Source organism: Rhodamnia argentea, chromosome 1, assembly GCF_020921035.1.
Source record: "Rhodamnia argentea isolate NSW1041297 chromosome 1, ASM2092103v1, whole genome shotgun sequence".
Lineage (NCBI taxonomy): Eukaryota > Viridiplantae > Streptophyta > Magnoliopsida > Myrtales > Myrtaceae > Rhodamnia > Rhodamnia argentea.
Window position 1 is genome coordinate 24,694,216 of NC_063150.1, and position 20,747 is coordinate 24,714,962.

The following is a 20,747-nucleotide window of genomic DNA, read 5'->3' on the forward strand; positions in this document are numbered from 1 at the left end:
AGAGATGCTTCACTTTTACTGCTTCATTTAGTCGCTTTTGTTTCCCAACCGGGTCAGTCTCCTGACTCATGATGAGTCGTAATCCTTTCCTTTTCTCTTTCTATTATCTTTGGTTTTGCCCCCTTGGGTAACACTTGACTCCCCTCTTTCCTTCCACATAACCGCTGACTCTAATTCGCAGTACTTATGCAGCCGACTCCCTTCAAACACTAATCTCGCATCTGATCCGCACACCGGATCAACTGTATACTTATTGATGCATTGGAAATTAAGCGGTCCTTATTTGAATATAAGGTAGAGAGGACTGACAAAAAGTTCCTAGTCACAATTTGTGAAACAAACATCGCTTATTTCGTGTCTGTGATTGCTACAACACCCTAGAGCCTGTAACCAATTTTCGCAAGGACTTCCCAGAGCAGCCCCCTCTGAAAGCGAGCTGGTTTTTCGCTTTGTGTACCCTGTACAATTAAATTCCAGGTTCCCCGCCATCACTAATCCTAGGATTCTAACAAAAATGTCCTCCATCTGAGTAAACTCAACAGACTTGAACACATGCTCTTAAACCTTCCTCATGAGCCTGATCATCACTTTTGTTGTTTTTGATTCTTGAAGCAGTCATCGCAGTCCATCTTCAGCGCCTTACTTTCATATACTTATGTGAGGTTGATTTACTTGTGAACTCACAACTCGAGCTTTCTTGCATCATTTTGGTGCCACATGTACCGGTGACTTTGATAATTGAGAACTTTCATGCTTTAAGTATAGTGCAAACAGGAGCTCGTTCCATGAGTCTGGCACTCCGGGCAGGCACCAATGGCTGCAATCCTGCCGGCGAATAGACGCGGGGCCCATGTGAGGGCTGAGGTAGTACAAGGAGGAGTGCCCGTCCTTCCTTCGCGAAGACATGTGTGTTATGTTCAGTATGTTCACTTCGATGGGCTCTGATGTGTTTGAGTGAACTGCCAACGTATCGGTGATGATCTTGTATTGCAGCCAGTTTTCCGATGGCACGAGTGAGGAGCCCAGCTCAGGCAATGTCTCCAAGTGACAGCTCCCGGTCCTCCAATCACCTCCTCTGCAGCATTTTCAATATCATGAGCAGTCGATCCCCGTGGTTAAGGAATTTTGACTAGTAAGGGAGAACAATTATGCTACTTTTTTTATGTTACCCCTTAGAAAGTGGAATGTGCAAAGATGTCGAATGGCATATCCATGGCAACATAACAGTCCAGCTATGACAACAATGGGCAGAGCTAAGAAGGAAAATGCATCAATGTTCTAAGGAACCACACTGCATCACAGGATTTCATGTACACCAACAGTTATAAAAACTTTGCAAACCCGAAAGTAGCGCAGGGAGCAGGAATAAAAGCCGCTCTCCTGGTAATGATAGCGCTATGCCTGCTAGTTGAATACTTTATGCAACTGAAAGAAAACAGGAGATTATGACAGACGAGGCAAACCTGAAATGCACTGGAGAAAATGTCCGAAAGAAGATCCGAGTTTTGCTTGAATTCACTTCATTTCTTATCCAGTGCATGACAGTCTCTATTGCTCTCTGATATGCATGTTCTGCTCTCATTTCGACCTTCACCTCAGCTCCTTCTTGGAAATAACAACCGCTGAAGACAAAACATTGGGTATTAAGTACCACTAGAAAGAAAAGAGCTCCTTTTCACACTATACACGGACTTGTGTTCTATCAGACAAACGTTAGTGCAGGCCCCCCGGAGACAATAATCCAACTTTCCTATAAAGAACTCACTTCTCTCTAGATTTTGACTTGGAAAATACAAACTCAGCATAAAGTAGGGTCGACTACGAGTACGTAGGCACATTACCACAAGGAGATGCAACCATCGAAGTGATTTTCTAAAGACATAAAGATCTACATTGTCAGCATATTTGAGGATCATTTAACAGCATACTATACTCTTTGGATATTTGTTGTGGGTGTGATTACTTTTTTTTGCTCAATTAAAAGGGTCCGGATCTGTTACAGCTCCAAAACCTCAAAATGTCATCAAATTTACTAAGCTTTTTGACACAGGTACAGATCTTCACAGCTTTGCTTTAACTGGTTTATATTCGATTCTTCATTCCTCCACAGGCAAAATTCCGAGAGCAAGTTATAAAGTATAAACGAGAAAGAATTGCCATTACCCTCTGATGGTCTTCTCGTAATTCCACCAGTGCCCGGTGTTGAAGATCAAGACATCGGCATCCTTCCACTTCCTAGATGTCCAGTCCATCTGATCCAATTTCAGAGTTGTTTTAATCTCTCCAGGAGATCCAACAGGTGGACGGCTTTGCAGTACCAGAAATGGAGCTCTATAGTACTCCACTGTGCAGTTGAACTCTCCGAACTTAAACACCAAGTAACCTTTGTGCTTCGTAATCGGCCTGCCATTGACTTCGTAGATCGAGGCTTTGTCAGAGACTCCAGTAGAGAGCATGCATAAGAGAGACTCCCACTGGTTTCTTCCAATAGAGTCGCCGACAAAGACAAGCCGCTTGTTACGCAGTTTCTCAAGCATCAGTCTTGCATCAAATCTGTCATAGTTCAACAAGCTCAGCATGACATAGACTGAACACATAAGATTGGTGGAAATAATAGTTGGCAATGCTATGTAGCCAACACTAAGTCGCCCAAATGCAAATTAAATCACCAGCAAGCTAGCCTGTCATCCATCCAGGTGAAAATAGGAGGGTTTCAGGTAGCAGCAATCCTGAGCTAGATTTTGTTAAATTTTGCATGAAAGCCCTTCATAGAACAATAGTTGCATTTGCCGATGAGGCGAAGGCAGATTTTTTGAAACAAGGACACAGTCAACATCGAACCATCTAACTTATTGATAATGCAGAATTGAAAAGCGATGGCCACATCAAAGCAATCATCAAGAACCGAAACAGATCATGTTGCAAATACCAGCCAGTCACTTTCAGAGAGCTGTATAGCTAATGACTCGATTCGAACTGATCCTAATTTCTAACGCCAGACAGACCAAAATAAACAAACCTGGGCAAGTTACACCCTCTGGGTTGCCATCTCCACTTGGTATAGAAATCATCAGGACGACCATTCTCAGAGCACCTGAACCCCTGATCCAAAAGCCTGCAATCTCTCGACCGATACAGTGGATAGCTATCATCCCAGACCCAATCACCCTCAAACACATCACACCCGTCACCCTCCTCCCAAAGGAAATCGACCCTCTCGACGTCATGAGAGCCGTTCAACTTCAAGTTCAGCCACACCAGGCTCTCCATCCGGGCAGGGTACCTAAAGAGCCCTCCCGCCACAGCCCCATCATTGCCACGATCCCCATAATAGTAGCCAAACAAGAAGACGAAACAAACCGTCAAGAAAGAGAAGCCCAAGAGCCCCAGGGACTGGGCCACGAACTTCAAGTGCTTCAAGCCCCTGTGGTGCGGGAGAACCGGCATCCTCTCATGGCCTTGCTCCTGAAACGGGAGGGTCGTCTTGAGGAGCATTTCTGGGTTCTGGGTGTTTGCGGGAACTGATCAAGAGCGGATTTTTAAAACGAGTTGGGAGTTGGGTTGGGTAGAGAACAGGAGGGAAGTTTGGTGCGGAAGCAAAACAAAGCATTCATGGCCTATAACGGTAAAGAAAGACGCCGTCCCCCCATTATTTTTTTCGGGCTCCATGTCCTACACTTTCTTCTTTGCTTGGTTGGTCAGTTATCTACTGCGGCTAGAGATAGAGAGAGAAAGAAAGAGGGAGAGGAATGGGGTGTGAAGGAAGCAAAGAAGCATTTGTATGAGGATGGTGATGATGACGACGACGATCGTGAACGGTCTGTTCTCCCTCCCCTGTTTCAGTTGACTCTTTTAGCAGGAGGAGGAGTTGAGTTTGGTAAGGCGCCATTAACGTGAATTGGATTCGTATACGGTTTCCTTCCTTTCGGTCCAGGAATGGGAAACGTGGATTTCGTTTTTTGCGGGTCGGGTTGACTCCGAGACAACGGCCCGGGCGTGGCTCATCCGGCCAGAGTCAACGGGGTAAATTGTCCAGCGGTTTAGAACAGACCTCTTCTGTTTTTTTTCCTCCTTTCTTTCTCTAGGACTAATAACAGAACTAGAATAATTGTATCATCCACAAAAAAAAAAATAATAATAAAGTAAGAGATCTAATAAATTAATTCAAGAATCATATGAGATGAGCACCAAGAAAAGAAAAGAAAAAAAAAAGTTATTCGGACACCTTGTAAGTACATGCATATCACTCCACAAAAGCCGTTTTCATTACCTATCGGCACGAAAACGGGATGCCGTCTCATTCATGCCTAAATGATTGAGAAATTTTTTTCGTTACGTATATTCGACCAAAAAGGAGAATCAACGACGTAGCTCCCGTTATATCTTAATTACGGACTCTCTACGTTTTAAGACACCCCTATAAGTATGTGCATATCACTCCACAAATGCCGTTTCCATTAAATACGTGCTGCCGTTTCACTGTCGCCTAAATGGTTGTGCAATCTTTTACATTATGTATATTCGACCAAATGGAGAATTGCTCCTGCTATCTCTTAACCGATTATTCCCTCGATGGGTTACAGCATTTACGGACTTTCTAAACACTATCGGGTATATGTTTTATGAGAGTAAATACGAATTTCACAACTCACTTTCTACGTTTTCGTCGCATCGATGTGGCACACATGCATTTTATATAAAAAATAAAATAAAATTCCACACCACGTTTGCTTCAAGTATCCCTTGCACAATCACACGAAATAAAATACATCCGAACCATCCAGCTTTGATTACCATAAATTTTTCAATAACATTCAAGTACCATATCTCTGAATATCAATAGAATTATTCGATTTTCATAGCTATCCTGCATAATAATGTCCGGGCCACCATCCAAGTGGCACGTAGCTGGGTCCCACTACGCGCTATCGTTGGTTCTAATTATTCACGCATTTACCGTCTTTAGGATGCACAATTCTATAGGATCGAATTATTGTACTAAGACTATAAATAGTTAGTGGTTTGATGCCAAATAAAGATTGGTCATAAGATCAATATTGGAGAAATTTGGTGAAAATGCTCGCCAAGAAATTTATGTCGTGCCGTGTGTTAATTAAATATAATATAATACGACACTTTCTCGATGTTGAGTGGCAAGGCAATCAAAAGAGAGAGAAAAAAAAGGAACATTTTCAAGCACAATGTCCGCCCTTCCCTCTCTCATCGAGCCATCACCGGCCCAATCGGTTGAATCGGTAGGTGATCGAGATCGAGAGTGAGAGAGAGAGACGCGTCGTAGCATGACAAGCCGCCTTGAGGATAACTGAAGCAAACGGGGCGATGTATCACGCCGATTAGACCAAATCAAGAGCTCACACCATGAAGAAGACGAAGACCTGCCGTGCCAATAAACACATCACTCAAGCATCAGGATGGTGAAACCCTGCTGGAGCCGCAGACTGTTGGATACAAGAGGAATTCTACTTCAATGGACCAATTGGCAAGGAAAAAAAATGGGGAGGAGGCGGCTTAAACTGGGGAGAACAACATATGTGATTCTGACATCATTTCATGTCCTTTTCATGCATTCGATCCTCGCACTTGACCACACAGGAAGTTGCAAATCATGTAGGAAGCGACGGCGAGAGCGAAGGTGCTGCATGCACTATATGGAAATGCGCCGAAGACAGAGGACTCGGTTTTTCATCATTCGCACGCTAGACTTGACCGAAGGAGAATAGTTACAGGTCATCTAGTGCTTTGACCCCCAAGCAATCAGCTTAAACATCTGATTAGCTCACAGTTCATAGGAGTTCAAATAAAAGAGAGGAGAGGGGTGCATTCGCTCACATTCAGGGAAGAAAAGAACAAGAAATGCTTTCGGATGATACCCTGCCAACCGAACCGCCATTTCGTGGTAGCAAAACTAGAGACGTTTTGAACAGCCTCAGAGAGAGATGTGAGCAAAGCATCAAGGTGCGTGTGCTGAGCTGCTAATTACATCCACCGCCGTACTACACAACCTTCTTTCGACAGTAAAATCGCACCTTGACTTGCCCTGTAATCACACTTGCGAGGAAACCATCCTGTCCCAGTCCCAGTCCCGTGCCGAGAAGTTCAGACTTCAACAGACTAATGGAAAATTCGAAAGTCGACACACTTCAGCTGGCATCTTATTTCTAACATATCCCTTTCTTTCCAGACCAAAAAAAGCCGCTGGCAGAAGATCGTTTAACAGCAAAGAGCATTTAAGCGAAAGAAATGAGTATACAAGCAGCGCAAATCACTAGACAAGCGAGATACCTCCAGCGTCTGCTTACAGAACCATCATATCCTCACTGATGGATCTACAAGACAAACTTCATCAATACAAAAGCAGCCCTTCACAAGCAAAGAAGCTCTACCTCAAGCAAAAAATTAAAAATTAAGGGCGTAATGATCCGATATATTTTACTTCTCAGCACAACATGCCTCGTTGGCAGGTAAAAACCACCCCTGTAAGCACAATTTTGGCATCCTCTTCATCTAAGCACAATATATCCAATGGAGAACCAAAAACTCAATCTAACAATTTCGGTAGAGCTTTGCTCCACTTAACGATTGCTAGTGTCAAGAAAGATGGCCAATTTGTTCATTCAACCACCAAACGGGGAGCAAAAATGAATTACCACCAAACGAGCACCGCAAGCTTCCTTGTGTTTTTTTCACTGATATGAAGCTAAGAGACCCCCAACATAAGTTATAACCCGATCACAGTTCAACAATACATTAACACATCAGGGAAAGCCATATACAGCAGTGTTAAAGGACCGAACATGTACTTGTTCATCGCCTCTTTTCGAAGCTCATATTTCCATACTGAACCCCTCGGGAAACTCCGATGAGCACCACTACATTGTAAGCGGAATCGCAACTATCGAATGTAAAGACAATCAGCAAATGAAGTCGAGTAGTGCTACAGATACGAAATTTCCCCTAGAATGTACCACTAAACTATGCCACAGTTCATACCATTATGTCAAATGGAAATTACCAATTGGATAGAAAAGAACAGTCTTTTCTGAGAGAACAAACTTTCTCACTTCACTCATTGAAAAATTGCAGCCAAAATTGTCATTGGGATTTGCTGATAATCGTTTCATTCAGCCATGAAAACGTGAGACTTCTTTGATCATCATCATACAATCATCTCATCCAACTCACGATGGAAACCGCCAGACCTCTACATGAACAAAGCAACCAAGATTCGAATTACTATGTGATGAAGCTCGACCTCGGGAGATTCAAACGACAAAGGACCGGTCTTTTTGCTAAAATGTTCAATGCAAGACAGGAGGCGACGAGCTACTAGTTACTACCGTACTCTACTCGTCGCGAAGAGGAGAGCGATCTTGTGGAGAAGAGCGAGAGGCGTCGTCGACGGCGACTTGGGCTTTCTCGAGGAACGGCTTGAAACCCAGTTGCAGAGTGAGATATCCAAACGCCAACGCTCCGATCACGACTATCCCCGACCTCATCGCGTTCATCTTCGTCCTGTCCCTCATCCCTCTCTCTCACATGTGCAGAGGAATCGGGCAGAGAGGACTAACGCGACGCGAGGGTAACTCGAGGTCTATGCGACGTCGTTCCCTGCCTAAGAATGAATGCACTGCTTGAGGAACATAAACGCAAAGCAGACGGTTAGGGCATGTACGGTAACACTACATGGAAAGTGTTTCTGTTCCGAAAGTATTCCCGGAACACTTTCGAAACAGAAACGTGTATGATAAAAAAATGTTTCAAAAGTGTTCTGAGAACACTTTTGAAGCAAAATTAAGAAATAAAAAAAACTTGTTTTTCTTCTAAACACTTTTTGAAAATAACTCGAGGGCGAGCTTGTGCAAGCCACCACAACCCACCATCTTCGCCGAGGAGTTGACGCGGCTGCTGCCGCCCGTTTGTAGGTCGCCGGCCGCCCGCCGTTGGTGGCTGGACACCGTCGCCGATCACCGGATGCCACCGCAGGTCGTCGGACGCCCGTCCCCGGTCGTTGGACGCCCGTCCCCGATCGTTGGACGCCGGTCGCCGGACGCCACCGCCCCCGGCCATCATCGCCGGTCCCCGGTTGCCGCTACCCCCCGCCATCATCGCCGGCCGCCACTGCCACCCGTCGCCGCCGATTGCCAACCTCCGCCCTTACCGGCCGCCGGTTGCAAATCCTTCCTTTTGGTGAAAAAAATATTTTTTTTTGTACTTGTCAAATGGATTTCTATTCTTGAAAATCGTAGCCAGGAACGTAAACACAAAAAAATGTTTCTGTTCTAAATATGTTCTCGGGAACAAAAACGTTACCATACGGACCCTTAATAGGTGCGTCTATGGTTCCCCCCATAGACAACATAGCATTTGCAACTTACGACATGTTATGCATTTGGTGGTAAAAGTTGAGAGCTCAAGAGTTTTGAAGAACCGAACCCCCAGTTTAAGGGATCAAATCATCAATGTTTGAGCCAATTCCGATGGCGAACATCGACACCTATCGAAACTTGGTGTAAGAGACCGTGTGCCGTATCAGATAGTCAATTATGGACGCAGCCAACGAAGGTGAGTTCGTTGTTTTGATAACGACTCTCCGTGGGAAGCTGTTCGGAGTGGCCCCACAGAAATGACTTGTGCTGCCCAAGGGCAGTGCCCTGCTCAACGTAAGGCAGTCGCCAACCACTAACCTGCAAACGACCACGAGATCTTCCCCGCTTTTGGGAACATTATACCCTTAGCATCCACGAAACTTCATTCCTGATACCTACATGGTTCTGCAGTGTTCACTGCAGAGAGAGAGAGAGAGGGTATCTTCTTACGAAGGCCAAATGCCAAAGCAAATCAATCAGCCAAAACCAAGTCAAGATTTTGCAGATGGAAAGAAGCATGAAGGATTATATGTCATCGGCAAGGGATTCGGCAAACTAAGTTACATTAAATGTACACATACTACTACAACCAAAGCAAAAAAATAAGCTAATGAAAGGGCAATAATATACACGCAGCAGCCAGGCCACTCAGATCCACCTCCATCACCCTTATGCAACACAAGAAGCTCAAAAAGTTTCAACCTTCAACCTGACGATCGACCCCCAAACAAGCCCACATCCTTGCTCAAGAATCTGCAGGCGGCTGCTGTTGCTGCGGTTGTTGCTGCGGCCACATCTGAGGAGCCATGTAAGGGTGAGGCTGTTGGCTGTACATAGACTGATCCGTCACAGGCCTACTAGCAATAACTCCAGGAACACCCATTTGTGGACCATGCTGAGATGGCATGTAGTAGTAAGGAACGCCTTCAGCCGGTGCACCCACAGGAAGAGCCCCTCCCCTCGGGATCGAGGCAAGCACTTCGTCTCTCAAATCCTCTCTGGGCACGATATCGACCAAGAAATCGAAAATATCGGTCCTCGTGATCGCCGCCGCAATGTCATTCTTCTGGAGGGTCCTCCTCTTGTTCTCCTCCGTGTGGTTCCAGGATCGGAGAGTCAGCTCCAGAATGAACATCTCGCAAGCCCTGGCAAATATGACTGGAGCTTCAGCAGATATCATCCTCACATCCTCATCGGCTTTCATGATCTTCTTGATTCGCGCTAACGGCAGGCTGTGGTTCTTGAAGTCAGTGGTCTGCTCAATTTCTTGATACTGATTGGCCCAGAAGTTCTGAAGCTGCTGCTGCAGTTGTTGCTGCTGTTGCTGGTGGATGTGCTGATATGCAAGCTGATGCTGTGCTAGTTGAGCTGAAGGAGCAGGCTGAGGAGGTTGCATTTGTCCGGCAGATCCAGGAGGAGCCCCACCTGCCATTTGATTGGGTTGATATGGGCTCAAACCATATGACATCTGAGCAGTGCTGCTGACAACCCCTATCGCCGGGGTCTGCCCATTCCCCTGCTGATCCATGCCAAAGCAGAAGAGACTTTGTATTGAAGAGCTTTTACTGCAACACAAACACATCAAAAAGATATATGGCCTTTTTAACATACATAGCGATCACCAAAACTATCAAAGGCAGAACTCCTGAAGAAATCATCAAGACTTTTGTCTGACAAAAGACACAAAACAATAAAGAAATCCAGACCAACAAAACTTGAAGGTAATCCTACCTTGACGACAATTCGCACTAATTCACAGACATGGAATGAATATCTTAACAACATATCCTTTAGATGGACAAAATCCTTGTGAATCTCCGCTATTTGTATATGGAACATCATAAGAACGAATAAGAGTGAATGCCCGCCTGCCCCCCCCGACGCTGAGACGCAGCTCTAAAGATATTTCATCCAATGGCAATACCACGAGGCATACCAAGATGGTAACAACGGTCAATCAAATATTTAATTTGCATGACATGGCATCATGTTCTTCTAATGTTAAAAATTTCCATCTAGCATAAATGCTCCTAGCGATACCACGAGAAAACTACATGACAAAAGCATAAGAACTTCACCACACGGCATGCTTTCTAACCACAATTTACTGTTCTGACCAGATTAAGAGCCCAATGTCGATATTTGAAAAGATCTCCAAAATTTAATCTAGACAATGGCAAGAGGAAAGATTGAGAAGCTAAGGTGAAGAGGGCTAGTATTACGTACATTGCACGTCCTTCTTTATTAGCTTCAACTTTCAAAAAGAAGAAGGGTTATGCACTCAACTACGGTACCATAGCTAGAGGTATCATATTCGGTTTCTCACACCCATTTTTCATCCTACCAAACTTTGCATGGGAGTTATAAGATATTAAATACATTGACCACAGTTCTCCAATAGTTAAAGAGATTCCTACTCAACCTGAAAGAGCCAAATGCTATAAACCTAAAAGGGTTGCTGACGAAGTTTCAAACTTTCTATATGAGACGGTAACTCTTGAGCTGCTATAGCAAGCATGAAGCAAACTCTCTCTCTCTCCCCCCTGCCCTCTGCGTGAATGGGTGCCAACATAACAACAAGAAGCAAGCAGATTTGCATAAGTCTTTGGATGCAAGTACATAAAGTAAATGGTCTAACTTCATGCATCCTCGCTTTGCATCTCAAGGATCCCAGTACAATGCAACCATCAACATAAGAGGATAAGTGTCCTAAGGCTTTAAGGCTAGCCACAGGTTTGGCTTTCACTAGCATTCCCGCTCGACCACAACAAGTACAGAAGACAAAATTTCTACACTTCCTGATACTCTTATTACATCTAAATTACCAACTATATGTGTTTTTGAGTAGTCAAAGCACAAAAACTAAACAGGTCACTGAAAAACAGAAAAACAGCTAGGCAATCCCTTCTTAGGAGCTCCTAATCAGTTTACCCTAAAGATATCAGCAAGTGGAGTGTATATGAATTCCATTACAGGTTTCTGGTACAGACAATGGTCAGACATATCAGCAAAGCACCAAATGGTCAATCAACCAACACAAAAGAGACAACTCAATCTATCACATTTTGACCCTGCTTAAGACACACACCCCTTCCTATTTTATCAAGCACTTTACGCTGCAAGATGTGCTAATCCCTTACACCAAATGAAGAAATAGTCTATTCACTGAACTAAGAAAGGACAAAGATACTTATCAAAGCTAAAATTCTCCCACATACCACAACAACAAGAAACCAAATGAACCTATCCCAAAAAGTGATCTATAACTCTACGAGATAGATCCACCATCTCTGAGTACATATTTGCAAGTATAAGGACAAAAAGCCACAACTTCTTCAAAAAGAAAATCATGGAATCAACACAATCACATACAACCGTACAAGTAAAATTGCTGTGCCAAATTTTTCCTCTTTTATCAGGCCGAATCTGATCAGCCTGATCAGCAATTATGTGGTCCCATATCAAGCCATGCTGCACAAACACCCCATGCTAACTCACTCCTCAGAAAAAGTTCCACGAAGAAATCTCTAAGAGAAAGAATTACAAAACTGATCTAATTAATGATCTACGATTCATCAAATACAGAACAAGCAGCCCAACCTCAACTGGGTCCTCCCGTAACACGACCATCAGCACAGAAGCACCGAACCACATGCATGCAAAGAGAAAAAATCCTCCTTTCCACGGACAAGAAAAAACTCTACCGGATCAGACTTTCGACTTAAACCCCTACCCCTCTCCCCTTCCCATCCAATAAAAAGAGTCGGTGCTCGAAAGAAGCAAAAAAGCACAGAGCTTGCACCTTGTCTGCTTTCGCTTCAGTGTCCCGCAGAGTTGCTCTAAATCCTGTCAATCCGGGAGACGATCGAAGTCAAGACCTGGTTTTCACACATGGGGGGGGGGCAAAAGAAGAACGTCAAACCCACGATGAAACGAGCAACGACAACATCGGAAAAGGGGAGGACGACAAGAACAGAAAGCAAGAGACGCGAGAAAAAGTAGGTAGAGAAACGATATTTGACATACTCCCCACTAAAATCGAACCTCCTTTGCTGCGAGGAATCCACCAAAAAGAGAATCACAGCGCAGAGAGAGAGAAAGAGAGTGGAAGATGAGTGAATTCTTCTCTTAGAAATTTCTAATTTTTGCTTTTTATCTTTCTTGGGTGCAATATGACTTTTGCAGAGGTCTCGAGGGGAAAGCGCGACTCCGGGTTCCGTCTTACCAACCTAAAAAGCTCTGCGTTTGACCCCCACCCCCAACCCCAAGTTTTCCCCGTCATGACGATATTGCCCTCCGAGATTCCTTTTATTTTTATTCAGTTCCCCGGCGTGTGATTTGTCGGGCGGCTTCCGGGAGTGACGTCACGAGTGGACTCGTGGCTGGGTCAGGAAGTGGCCACGTCATCAGAACAGCCCAAATTGTCGGGGGCGGGGGATTTTGGGCTGGGCCGGATTGAACGTGGGCCTAAATTTGGGCCGCCTTTTTGACAGGGATTTTCTATTTGGGCCCAGAAAGATCGAGACACAACCTACGAAAAGCTACAACCTTGAACTATCCAATGTTCGCAGGTGTGGATCAAGAGATTCAAGACTATTGAGAGACACTGAGATTTTTTGACTCACGATAGCAATGTCGAAGCCTCGTCGGACAAATTATTTTTAAATTCGAGTTTCGAATCACGGACCGAAACCGACGATCTCTACCTATTGAACTAGGGGACCGATTCTTTATGTGATTGGTTGAAAAGAACAACGAACGGGGCTCGGCGTCCTCACCGTTTTGGTGTATTAAGCAAACAAGATTTGGGCTCAAGTTGGTTTACTATTGCCTAGAAAACTTGATGGGCCTATTTTAGGAGTTTAAAGCCCAAAACGTAAGGCAAAACATATCCTAGTTTCTGACTATTTCCATCTATAGTTATTAATTCGAGATATGCGATCCCAAATTTATGACTCGTGAACCAAATATAATCGTAAAATGAGCTAAAATTACTAAGATTGTTGTATTTTACGTGGAAAACATTTAAAGTAAGTAGAAAAAAATATTGCAAAATAGCAAAGTTCTGAGCAAAATTCATTACTGCTCATTAATCTAGTTAAAAAATGTAACATTTACACGTAAATATAAAGTTCATGTGCCACACAATGTATTATTGATATCGAATTAGCGCTTTTTCACTTTTATATATAACTGGAATATATGAGGTGAGGCTATTTTCAACTTCATTTAGGCTAAGACGCTCATTTTTTTTTAGTTAATTGACCGAATTCTCCCTCTCTTCAATTTTTTTTTTAAACAATGTTGAAAGAAAGTAATCATAGTTCTACCAACTCCATTGTCAATTTCACAATATCAAATGCCCCCACCACTCAAAGCACGATATCATCTTACCATTCGTCATCTCGTCGCAATCTCAATCTTCGGAATCACAAAAGCTATGTAGGATATCAAAAGCTTCTATTTACGACAACTTATGTATTCATAATCGATATTATATACACGATGACTTGTGAGTTCATAATCGATTGCATAAGTTTTGGGAGCCTTTCAATCAAACTGATCGAAGAAGATTAAGTGCACTGGCAAAAAAGTGTCTATATGGCCCACACTCATTTATTAGGAGCTAGTCCAGATCTTATCCATTGATTTAAGTTCACTTGAAGAAACTAGTGCTTTAACAAAGAGCCACCTAGGACACCACCTACTTCACCTCATTGTCCTAGGGTATAACCATCATTCACTCCAAGCAACCGCACAAACGAATGCAAAAGAAGAAAGAACACGACGAACTTTCAACCAAGCTTTTTATTAGACACGAAGTACAGCCATAGCCGTAGCCTGTACACTGGTCAAGACATAAAATCCAATGAGCAACAGCTGAAAAGAGGAACAACTCAGATCTAAGCTACAAAGGATTACAAGTTTACAACAGTTGCAACTCCCTCCAAGTGACCAAGTTCACATCTCTCCACAACCATCTACTCTGTTTGGGCTTCTCTTATGAACCACCGAAAGCCACACGAACATGTCGCTCTCTCTCTCTCCTTTCCTCAGATGGGTTCACATCTTCAAGACATCAACATCACAAGAGACACCCAAGTTTCATCTCATTCTCTGGCTGCAAGAACTGCTGGCCCTTCCACCTGAAATCCAATACCCACATAAATTTGACATGTCAGTGTGGTGGAAGTGGAGGATATATATATATGTGTGTGTGTGTGTGTGTGTGTGTGTGTGGAGCAGCTCAGGTTGCTGTTTTGAGTTTGATTTATGTGGGCAAATGGGTACACTGACCCGAGGAAAATCAACATTAGGTGAACCAGGCTGTGACTCAAAGTAGTCCCACATGCTTGTTGTTATCCATAAAAGTTAGTGAAGGAACAGATGAAGATGCAACCACCAACAAGTGCCAATAAATTTAAGGTAGGTCTACCTTGTCGGACTTTCCGACTGGGACAAATGTTTGGTTTATAATTCTATCAAGGATCACGCCAGTCGATATGAAGCTGGTATATGTGTATTGGATTCACAGTGTGATGCAACTTAGTCTACTCTTGCTTCATAAGCACTCATATGTCCCAAGAACACAAAGGTCTTAGGAAGCAGCAACTCCGATTCTCATCAAGCACACACCAGCAACTTATATTCGGTGAATAACAGGACTTTAAAAGACTCCTTTTGAAAGGGCAGATGATGAAATGAGGCAGCTTTCAGGTTCTGATTTTGAAGTTGTCAATAAGAATTGCCTATCAAGAGAATCTTGTGGTGACTAAAAACAGGTCAATATGTAGCCGGTAAGATTACTACACTAAAGTCTGAGAGATCCACTGACTGACTTACTAAGGGTCTCATAGAAAGTCCAAATTATTATTAATGAATAAGTTTACCTTGAATGTTGCTCCCCAGATCTCCTCTTCATTTGCAGGAACTGCAGTGATCTTATTCTTGGGATTCTCATAGCATCTTATTTCCCCAACTGCGGTGGAGAAGAAGCATCCTGCGTGATCATAAGTCGTCAACAAAGAGAAGCGCCTTTACAAGAGACAGAGAATTGCGCAAACTACTCATACAGAGCACGGCTATTTCCTATTGTCTTACAAAATTGCGGACTACTTTGAGAAGTACAGTTATACGTATGGTTCCCAGACTCTACCTTGAGGAAATGATGCAAGTGACTTGCCACAAGCACCTTTGAGCAGCTCTGCGTCATTCGCAAACGCGACGTACCCATCGGCGGTGATTCCCCAATAGAGAGGAACTTTGCCATATTGATCCTGTAAATTTCCATCTCTTAGCGACAATTCAAAGCAACACTGCCTCAACCAACACAAGAATTTGACAGATGGAATATCTTACAGAAGCCACGAACAGAGTGGAGGTGGACTTGTCGAAGACAATGAAAGCGAAATTCCCGCTCAGGTGGCCAACCACATGGTTGGGAGGGTACGGAGCTCGGTCACGAAGCGCCTTGTATGCTTCGATGACGAGGACCACCTCGTTCGCGGACTTGGCAAGCCCGTATTGTTGCCTGAGACTGCCCAGGTTGTCCAGCACTCCCTCGAACAAGCAGAAAATTTCATCTTTGACGGCGAACGATCTGCCAGTCGAGTTACAACAGAACACAGCATCAGAACAAGCCAATCTTCGATATCTTTAGTATGATTTAACTGGGTTTAAACTTCAGTCACCCCAAGTCTATGAGCTCTCAGAATTTCAAAAGTGATGATTCAGGAGCGACTTTTCTCATCACTTTCACCTCAAAGCTGTAGAATTATCACTCAAACTACCAGTCTAAGTCTAACCAACCGGCTCGCGTCACGGACGTAGACATAATGAAATCAGTTCTCCTGGGTTTTGCCATATCTACAAGCCCGTACCCTGGACATCCCGAAATCAACAGGTACTATAAACTAAAGCTGAATTCACCTCGCAAATCGCTACGAAAATCGAACATCATGAGCGAATTATAGATCAAATAACGAGATCTACTCCTGATGTTTTGCTTTATTGTTTGTCACAAAATTGCTTTGGTTTTGTTTTCGGCTCGCAGCCATGAAATTTCCTGTGGTGGTACTCGTCTCCTATTCTCTGGGGAAAAACGGAACAACCAATTTCAAGAGCGTGAGCACATTCCTATGATGTTTCGGCAAAATTATATGGTTAACAATAGAAACGTCGGTCCGAACGCGACATGTAGCTTCCATGATCGTGCTCTAATTTCAACATCTCCCTTCAAGATTTGAGCAGTCTGGACTCTTGAGAGCCATTATCGAACATGCAAACTACGCTTGGATGCAGATTAAGCTAAAGCATGCCAGATTATGCCTTTTCAGCTCCAGGATTCGTCCTGATCATCCCGATCAAACGATCACGTCCGTCGATCGGAAAAGTTAATTCAACATGCAAAATTAATCTCGACATACTCAACTGACGTCGTCGTCTCGAGCGAAGCTCGCACATCGCTCGACGCTCACGGTCCGTTTGGTTTCGATTGGTTTCGTTGTTTTTTTCCGGATTTTTACCTGGGCTGCAGCAGGGATTCGTTGTGGTGGGTGTAGGCCAGCTGCGCGTGGTCCCCGATCTGCACCGACACGCCCGAGGCGTTAGACTGGAGGAACCGCCGCATGAGCTCCGCCGACGTCGTCTTCGGCGACGGCGTCCGGCAGCCTGCCGCCACCAGCTCGTCCGGCGGCGACATGATCGAGCTGCTGAACACTCCCAACATTTTCTCTCTCTCTCTCTCTCTCTCTCTCTACGACTAACTAACTCGAACTAAGATGAGCTGCTGATCGATCGAGCTCTGTCCAACTTCAGAGGCGGAATTACGCAATGATCGGACATGGGAGGAGGAAGAGAGTAGCAGGCCCAGGCTTTATAGAGGGAAAGAGAGGAGGCGGGGGTTGGGGAGGGCAAGATGGTAATTTGACGCGGTGGCGATGATTTCTTTTTCATTTTTGTTTTTGTGGAGGGCGATGATTCTGGTGCGGCAGACTTTGACGTGTATGGGTTTTCGATGGCGGGGCCCACGCAAATTGTCTTTATCTTTTTCACCGCAGTGATCGGACATGGGAGGAGGAATGGAGGAGGCTTGTACCACCGGGCCGGGAGGGATGGGATCGGCTGCGCGAGGTAGCACCGTGCACTCGTCTGGACCTGCAGTCAACTCTTTGACTCGCCTTGTCTGGTGTGGTGGTGTTACTGGGGTATGTTCTTTCTTGTTTGGGTTATTGTAATTTTTTAAAAAAAATTTCTAATTTATTTGTCTAGTCATTTTACATTATTTACTTCCGAAATTACCACGCCGCCCCCAAAAAAAAAAAAATCTAAAATTACTATCTGAATTTTGAGTTAAGCCGCTCGGCCGCAAGCGATGGGAATAAGGTATGAGAACTCAGGGTGCGCATGACAACATTTTTATTTCTTTATTTTTTTCATTTTTTTATTTCAAGAAATAATTTTGGAACAAAAATTCCTTTGATAACGCAAATTTCATTTTTCTATTTGTGGGTCAAATTTTAGCTCATAAATAAGAAGTAAAAATTTTCTACTTTTCTATTCTCACTCCCTCTATCTCGCGTGCGATCTACCTCTCTCTCATGTCCTTGCCGTCAATCGCCATTCTTCGATTGCCATCCGCCATTCCCCGTCCACTGCCGGCCACTTCTCTTGCATCCTTTTCGCCATACATTTTTCATTGTTCGCGGGGCCGTCGATCACCCACAGCTAATCTGCAATCCCTAGCTCCTGTTCGCCCTTCCCCATTCGCCATCCGTCAACCGCCGGTCTCCATTCGCTCATCGCCGTCTACCGGTCTCCGATCGTCCATCGTCAATTAACGGCCGCCGACCAACCAAAACCCGGCCGGCCGGCGTCGTAGAAATTTCATATCGTTATCAAACGAATTTCTATCCCGGGTACCGAAATTTTGTGTCTTTATCAAACCCGTCTCTCATTCATAAATTTGGCTAGAGAATAAAAATACAAAAATATATTTCTGGCCGGAAATAGAGCTCGAAAATAGAATGGTTATCATTGGCGCCTATGGAAATCCTTTGATTGCGCTATTTAAAGAAGTTTTAGAATTTGATTAGATTATGTTGTAACTTTTAGAATTTTACATACTTTTACGAAAAAAGTGCACTTACCCAAATCTTTAATCAATGTAACCGTATGGAGCTCGTTTATTAGCTAGTGATGGCAGGGGAGGACCACTATAATATGAGTTCGGATGATACATGTGATGAGATGCTCTGTCTCTGTTGGTGCCCCTATTTAGTGTCCATCAATTCGAATTATCAGTCGATATAAACAAAAGGGAATCGTGAAATTTACGCTCACAGTACCAATCTTTGAGACTTCTCGAGCCACCAACATTTGAAATTCGACACTATTGAGTACATCCACCTACCACGGATCATGAAATGACGATTCGTTTACACAACACCTTTGTTGAAAATCGAGCTTATTCGTGCGATATGATGCCTAATTATCCCATCCCTTAATCTCGATTAGATGCCGCATACCTTTTACCTTTCAAGTCACCGAGAAACAGAACACAGGAAGCGCACGTTCCGATAAGCTATTTTGGAAAAAAAAAACATATATCTTATTGTAAGTCTTAAATTTTATCACTGTACCATGTAAATGACTTGAAAAAACAACATTTGCCTCAAACTTCTTACCAGAAAATTTGATGACTATTCGATAATCATTATAAGATAAATAACAAGTACATAAATTTTCATGATTTGCAATAATTTTCTCATATTCGGATAGAGATGTTATCCAAGTTATTCAAAAGGAAGTCGATACAGATTCATCCCCAAGTCTGCTAACATCGTAATCATGTTGCTTTTAACTTCTTCCCATTTAGTTTCCAGTGAGTTATCCTTAATGCTATTTTTGGGTCCTGGAGTAATAAGTATCGTCATTAATGTTTGCTTAACCTAAGCTATTTTTTTTTTGTCCAAATCAAGAAAGAAGTTCAATTGATGAAATTTAGTAGAACTATGAAAGTCACTACCTACTACCAACATTTGAAATTCGGCACTATTAAGTCCATCCACCTACCGTGGATCATCAAGTGACAAATGTTTATACAACACCTTTGTTGAAAATCGAGCTCATCCGTGCGATAGGATGCCTAATTATCCCATCCCTTAATCTCGATAAGATGCCACATACCTTTCACTTTTCGAGTCACCAACGAACCCAAGCACAGGAAGCGTAGGTTTCGATAAGATATTTTGGGGAAAAAAACGTGTATCGTATCGTATGTCTTAAATCTTATCGCTCTACTCTGTAAATGACTTGAAAAACAATATTTGCCTCAAACTTCTTACTAGAAAATTTCATGAATATTTGATACTTGTTATAAGATAAATAAGAAGTACATAAATTTTTATGATTTGCAAGAATTTTCTCATATTCGGATAAAGATGTTATCCAAATTTTTCAAAAGGAAGTTGATATAGATTCGCCCTCAGGTTTGCTTACATTGTAATCATGTTGCTTTTTCAAAACAAAAGAAAATCATCCTGCTTTTAACTTCTTCCCACTTAGTTTCCAGTGAGTTATCCTTAATGCTATTTTTAGGTCGACCTTTTGAGTAATAAGTATCGTAATTAACATTCGCTCAACCAATGTAAACCTGTTTTCCTTTCCCACCAAATCACTATAATTCGTTCATGGAGGCTTTTTCGAGCTAATATTATTCTCCTTTTTTTCTATTAATTTGGGGGCACGGTAGCTGTAATCCGTGAATTGTCATGTACGTCTCATTATTCAAATGAGTCAGGGTCTTTAGTCTATTGAGGTGGAGTTTGAACACATTGGTGGAGTTTGAACATTTGCCCTCCAGTCCCAAAATTCAAAATCACCAAATTCTTTCTTTATCCCGTTTAACTAAGTGAGTGTCCTTAGCCTATCATCCAATTTTTTTTTTTATCCCTTATTTTCCTGTTTATCTTATGTTCAAAGTTGTTCGAACCCCAAAAAGCATGGTAACTTTAGTTCTATGAAAGTCTTTTTTTTTTTTTGCTCGGCTAGCTGAAAACCAATGAAATATCATGTACACGTCCCGTTAATCGACTAAATCCAGGTCTTCAGCCTAATTTGATGGAATCCGAATTTGTTATCTCCAATTTCAAAGCTGAAAATCACCCAATTTCATTATTTGCAATTCATTTTAACTAAGTGAGTGTTCTTAGTCTATCATCCACTCATTTTTTTAGTAGTAAATCCCTTCTTTTTCCTGTTTATCTCTTGTTCCGAGTTGTTCAAATACCGAGGAGCATGGTAACTTCAGTTCTATAAAAGTCAATTTATCTTTTTCAGCAGCCATGCAAGTAGAGAAGT

The 20,747-nt window shown here is 43.1% G+C and overlaps 3 protein-coding genes across 6 annotated transcripts; all 3 read right to left on the reverse strand.

The window, feature by feature from the left end:
* Nucleotides 1–208: 208 nt before the first annotated feature.
* LOC115753621 (protein trichome birefringence-like 10) lies at nt 209–3,819 on the reverse strand. 2 transcript variants are annotated; one of them, XM_030692313.2, is made up of 5 exons: nt 3,361–3,500; nt 3,020–3,283; nt 2,164–2,553; nt 1,464–1,622; nt 209–1,075 (listed from the first exon to the last, which is right to left on the reverse strand). In XM_030692313.2, the coding sequence occupies exons 2-5, from the start codon at nt 3,268–3,270 to the stop codon at nt 703–705; spliced, it is 1,173 nt and encodes a 390-aa protein (XP_030548173.1). In that variant the 5' UTR covers nt 3,271–3,283; nt 3,361–3,500; the 3' UTR covers nt 209–702. The 2 variants fall into 2 exon arrangements, with proteins under 2 accessions (XP_030548173.1, XP_030548171.1); XM_030692311.2 differs by having other exon boundaries at nt 3,020–3,819.
* Nucleotides 3,820–8,833: 5,014 nt separating this feature from the next.
* Nucleotides 8,834–12,631, reverse strand: LOC115753625 (nuclear transcription factor Y subunit C-9-like). 2 transcript variants are annotated; one of them, XM_030692322.2, is made up of 3 exons: nt 12,432–12,631; nt 12,190–12,233; nt 8,834–9,952 (listed from the first exon to the last, which is right to left on the reverse strand). In XM_030692322.2, exon 3 carries the CDS (start codon nt 9,913–9,915, stop codon nt 9,133–9,135), a length of 783 nt encoding a protein of 260 aa, XP_030548182.1. In that variant the 5' UTR covers nt 9,916–9,952; nt 12,190–12,233; nt 12,432–12,631; the 3' UTR covers nt 8,834–9,132. The 2 variants fall into 2 exon arrangements, with proteins under 2 accessions (XP_030548182.1, XP_030548181.1); XM_030692321.2 differs by having other exon boundaries at nt 12,414–12,630.
* A 1,549-nt stretch (nt 12,632–14,180) lies between these two features.
* Nucleotides 14,181–17,246, reverse strand: LOC115753626 (stem-specific protein TSJT1). Of its 2 annotated transcripts, XM_030692325.2 has the most exons (6): nt 16,913–17,246; nt 15,747–15,987; nt 15,544–15,664; nt 15,278–15,387; nt 14,455–14,533; nt 14,181–14,421 (listed from the first exon to the last, which is right to left on the reverse strand). In XM_030692325.2, exons 1-5 carry the CDS (start codon nt 17,113–17,115, stop codon nt 14,498–14,500), a joined length of 711 nt encoding a protein of 236 aa, XP_030548185.1. In that variant the 5' UTR covers nt 17,116–17,246; the 3' UTR covers nt 14,181–14,421; nt 14,455–14,497. The 2 variants fall into 2 exon arrangements, with proteins under 2 accessions (XP_030548185.1, XP_030548184.1); XM_030692324.2 differs by having other exon boundaries at nt 14,181–14,533.
* Nucleotides 17,247–20,747: the final 3,501 nt, after the last annotated feature.

Excerpts from the sequence above, each read along its gene's own strand:
- LOC115753621 (XM_030692311.2), bottom strand. The coding sequence starts at position 3,495 with ATGCTCCTCAAGACGACCCTCCCGTTTCAGGAGCAAGGCCATGAGAGG. Across the intron at positions 2,554-3,019 it reads AGAGGGTGTAACTTGCCCAG|ATTTGATGCAAGACTGATGC; the intron begins GTTTGTTTATTT and ends GAACTATGACAG. Across the intron at positions 1,623-2,163 it reads TACGAGAAGACCATCAGAGG|CGGTTGTTATTTCCAAGAAG; the intron begins GTAATGGCAATT and ends TTTTGTCTTCAG.
- LOC115753626 (XM_030692325.2), bottom strand. The coding sequence starts at position 17,115 with ATGTTGGGAGTGTTCAGCAGCTCGATCATGTCGCCGCCGGACGAGCTG. Across the intron at positions 15,388-15,543 it reads ACTTGCATCATTTCCTCAAG|GATGCTTCTTCTCCACCGCA; the intron begins GTAGAGTCTGGG and ends ATGATCACGCAG. Across the intron at positions 14,534-15,277 it reads TCTGGGGAGCAACATTCAAG|GTGGAAGGGCCAGCAGTTCT; the intron begins GTAAACTTATTC and ends ATTGGATTTCAG.
- LOC115753625 (XM_030692322.2), bottom strand. The coding sequence starts at position 9,915 with ATGGATCAGCAGGGGAATGGGCAGACCCCGGCGATAGGGGTTGTCAGC.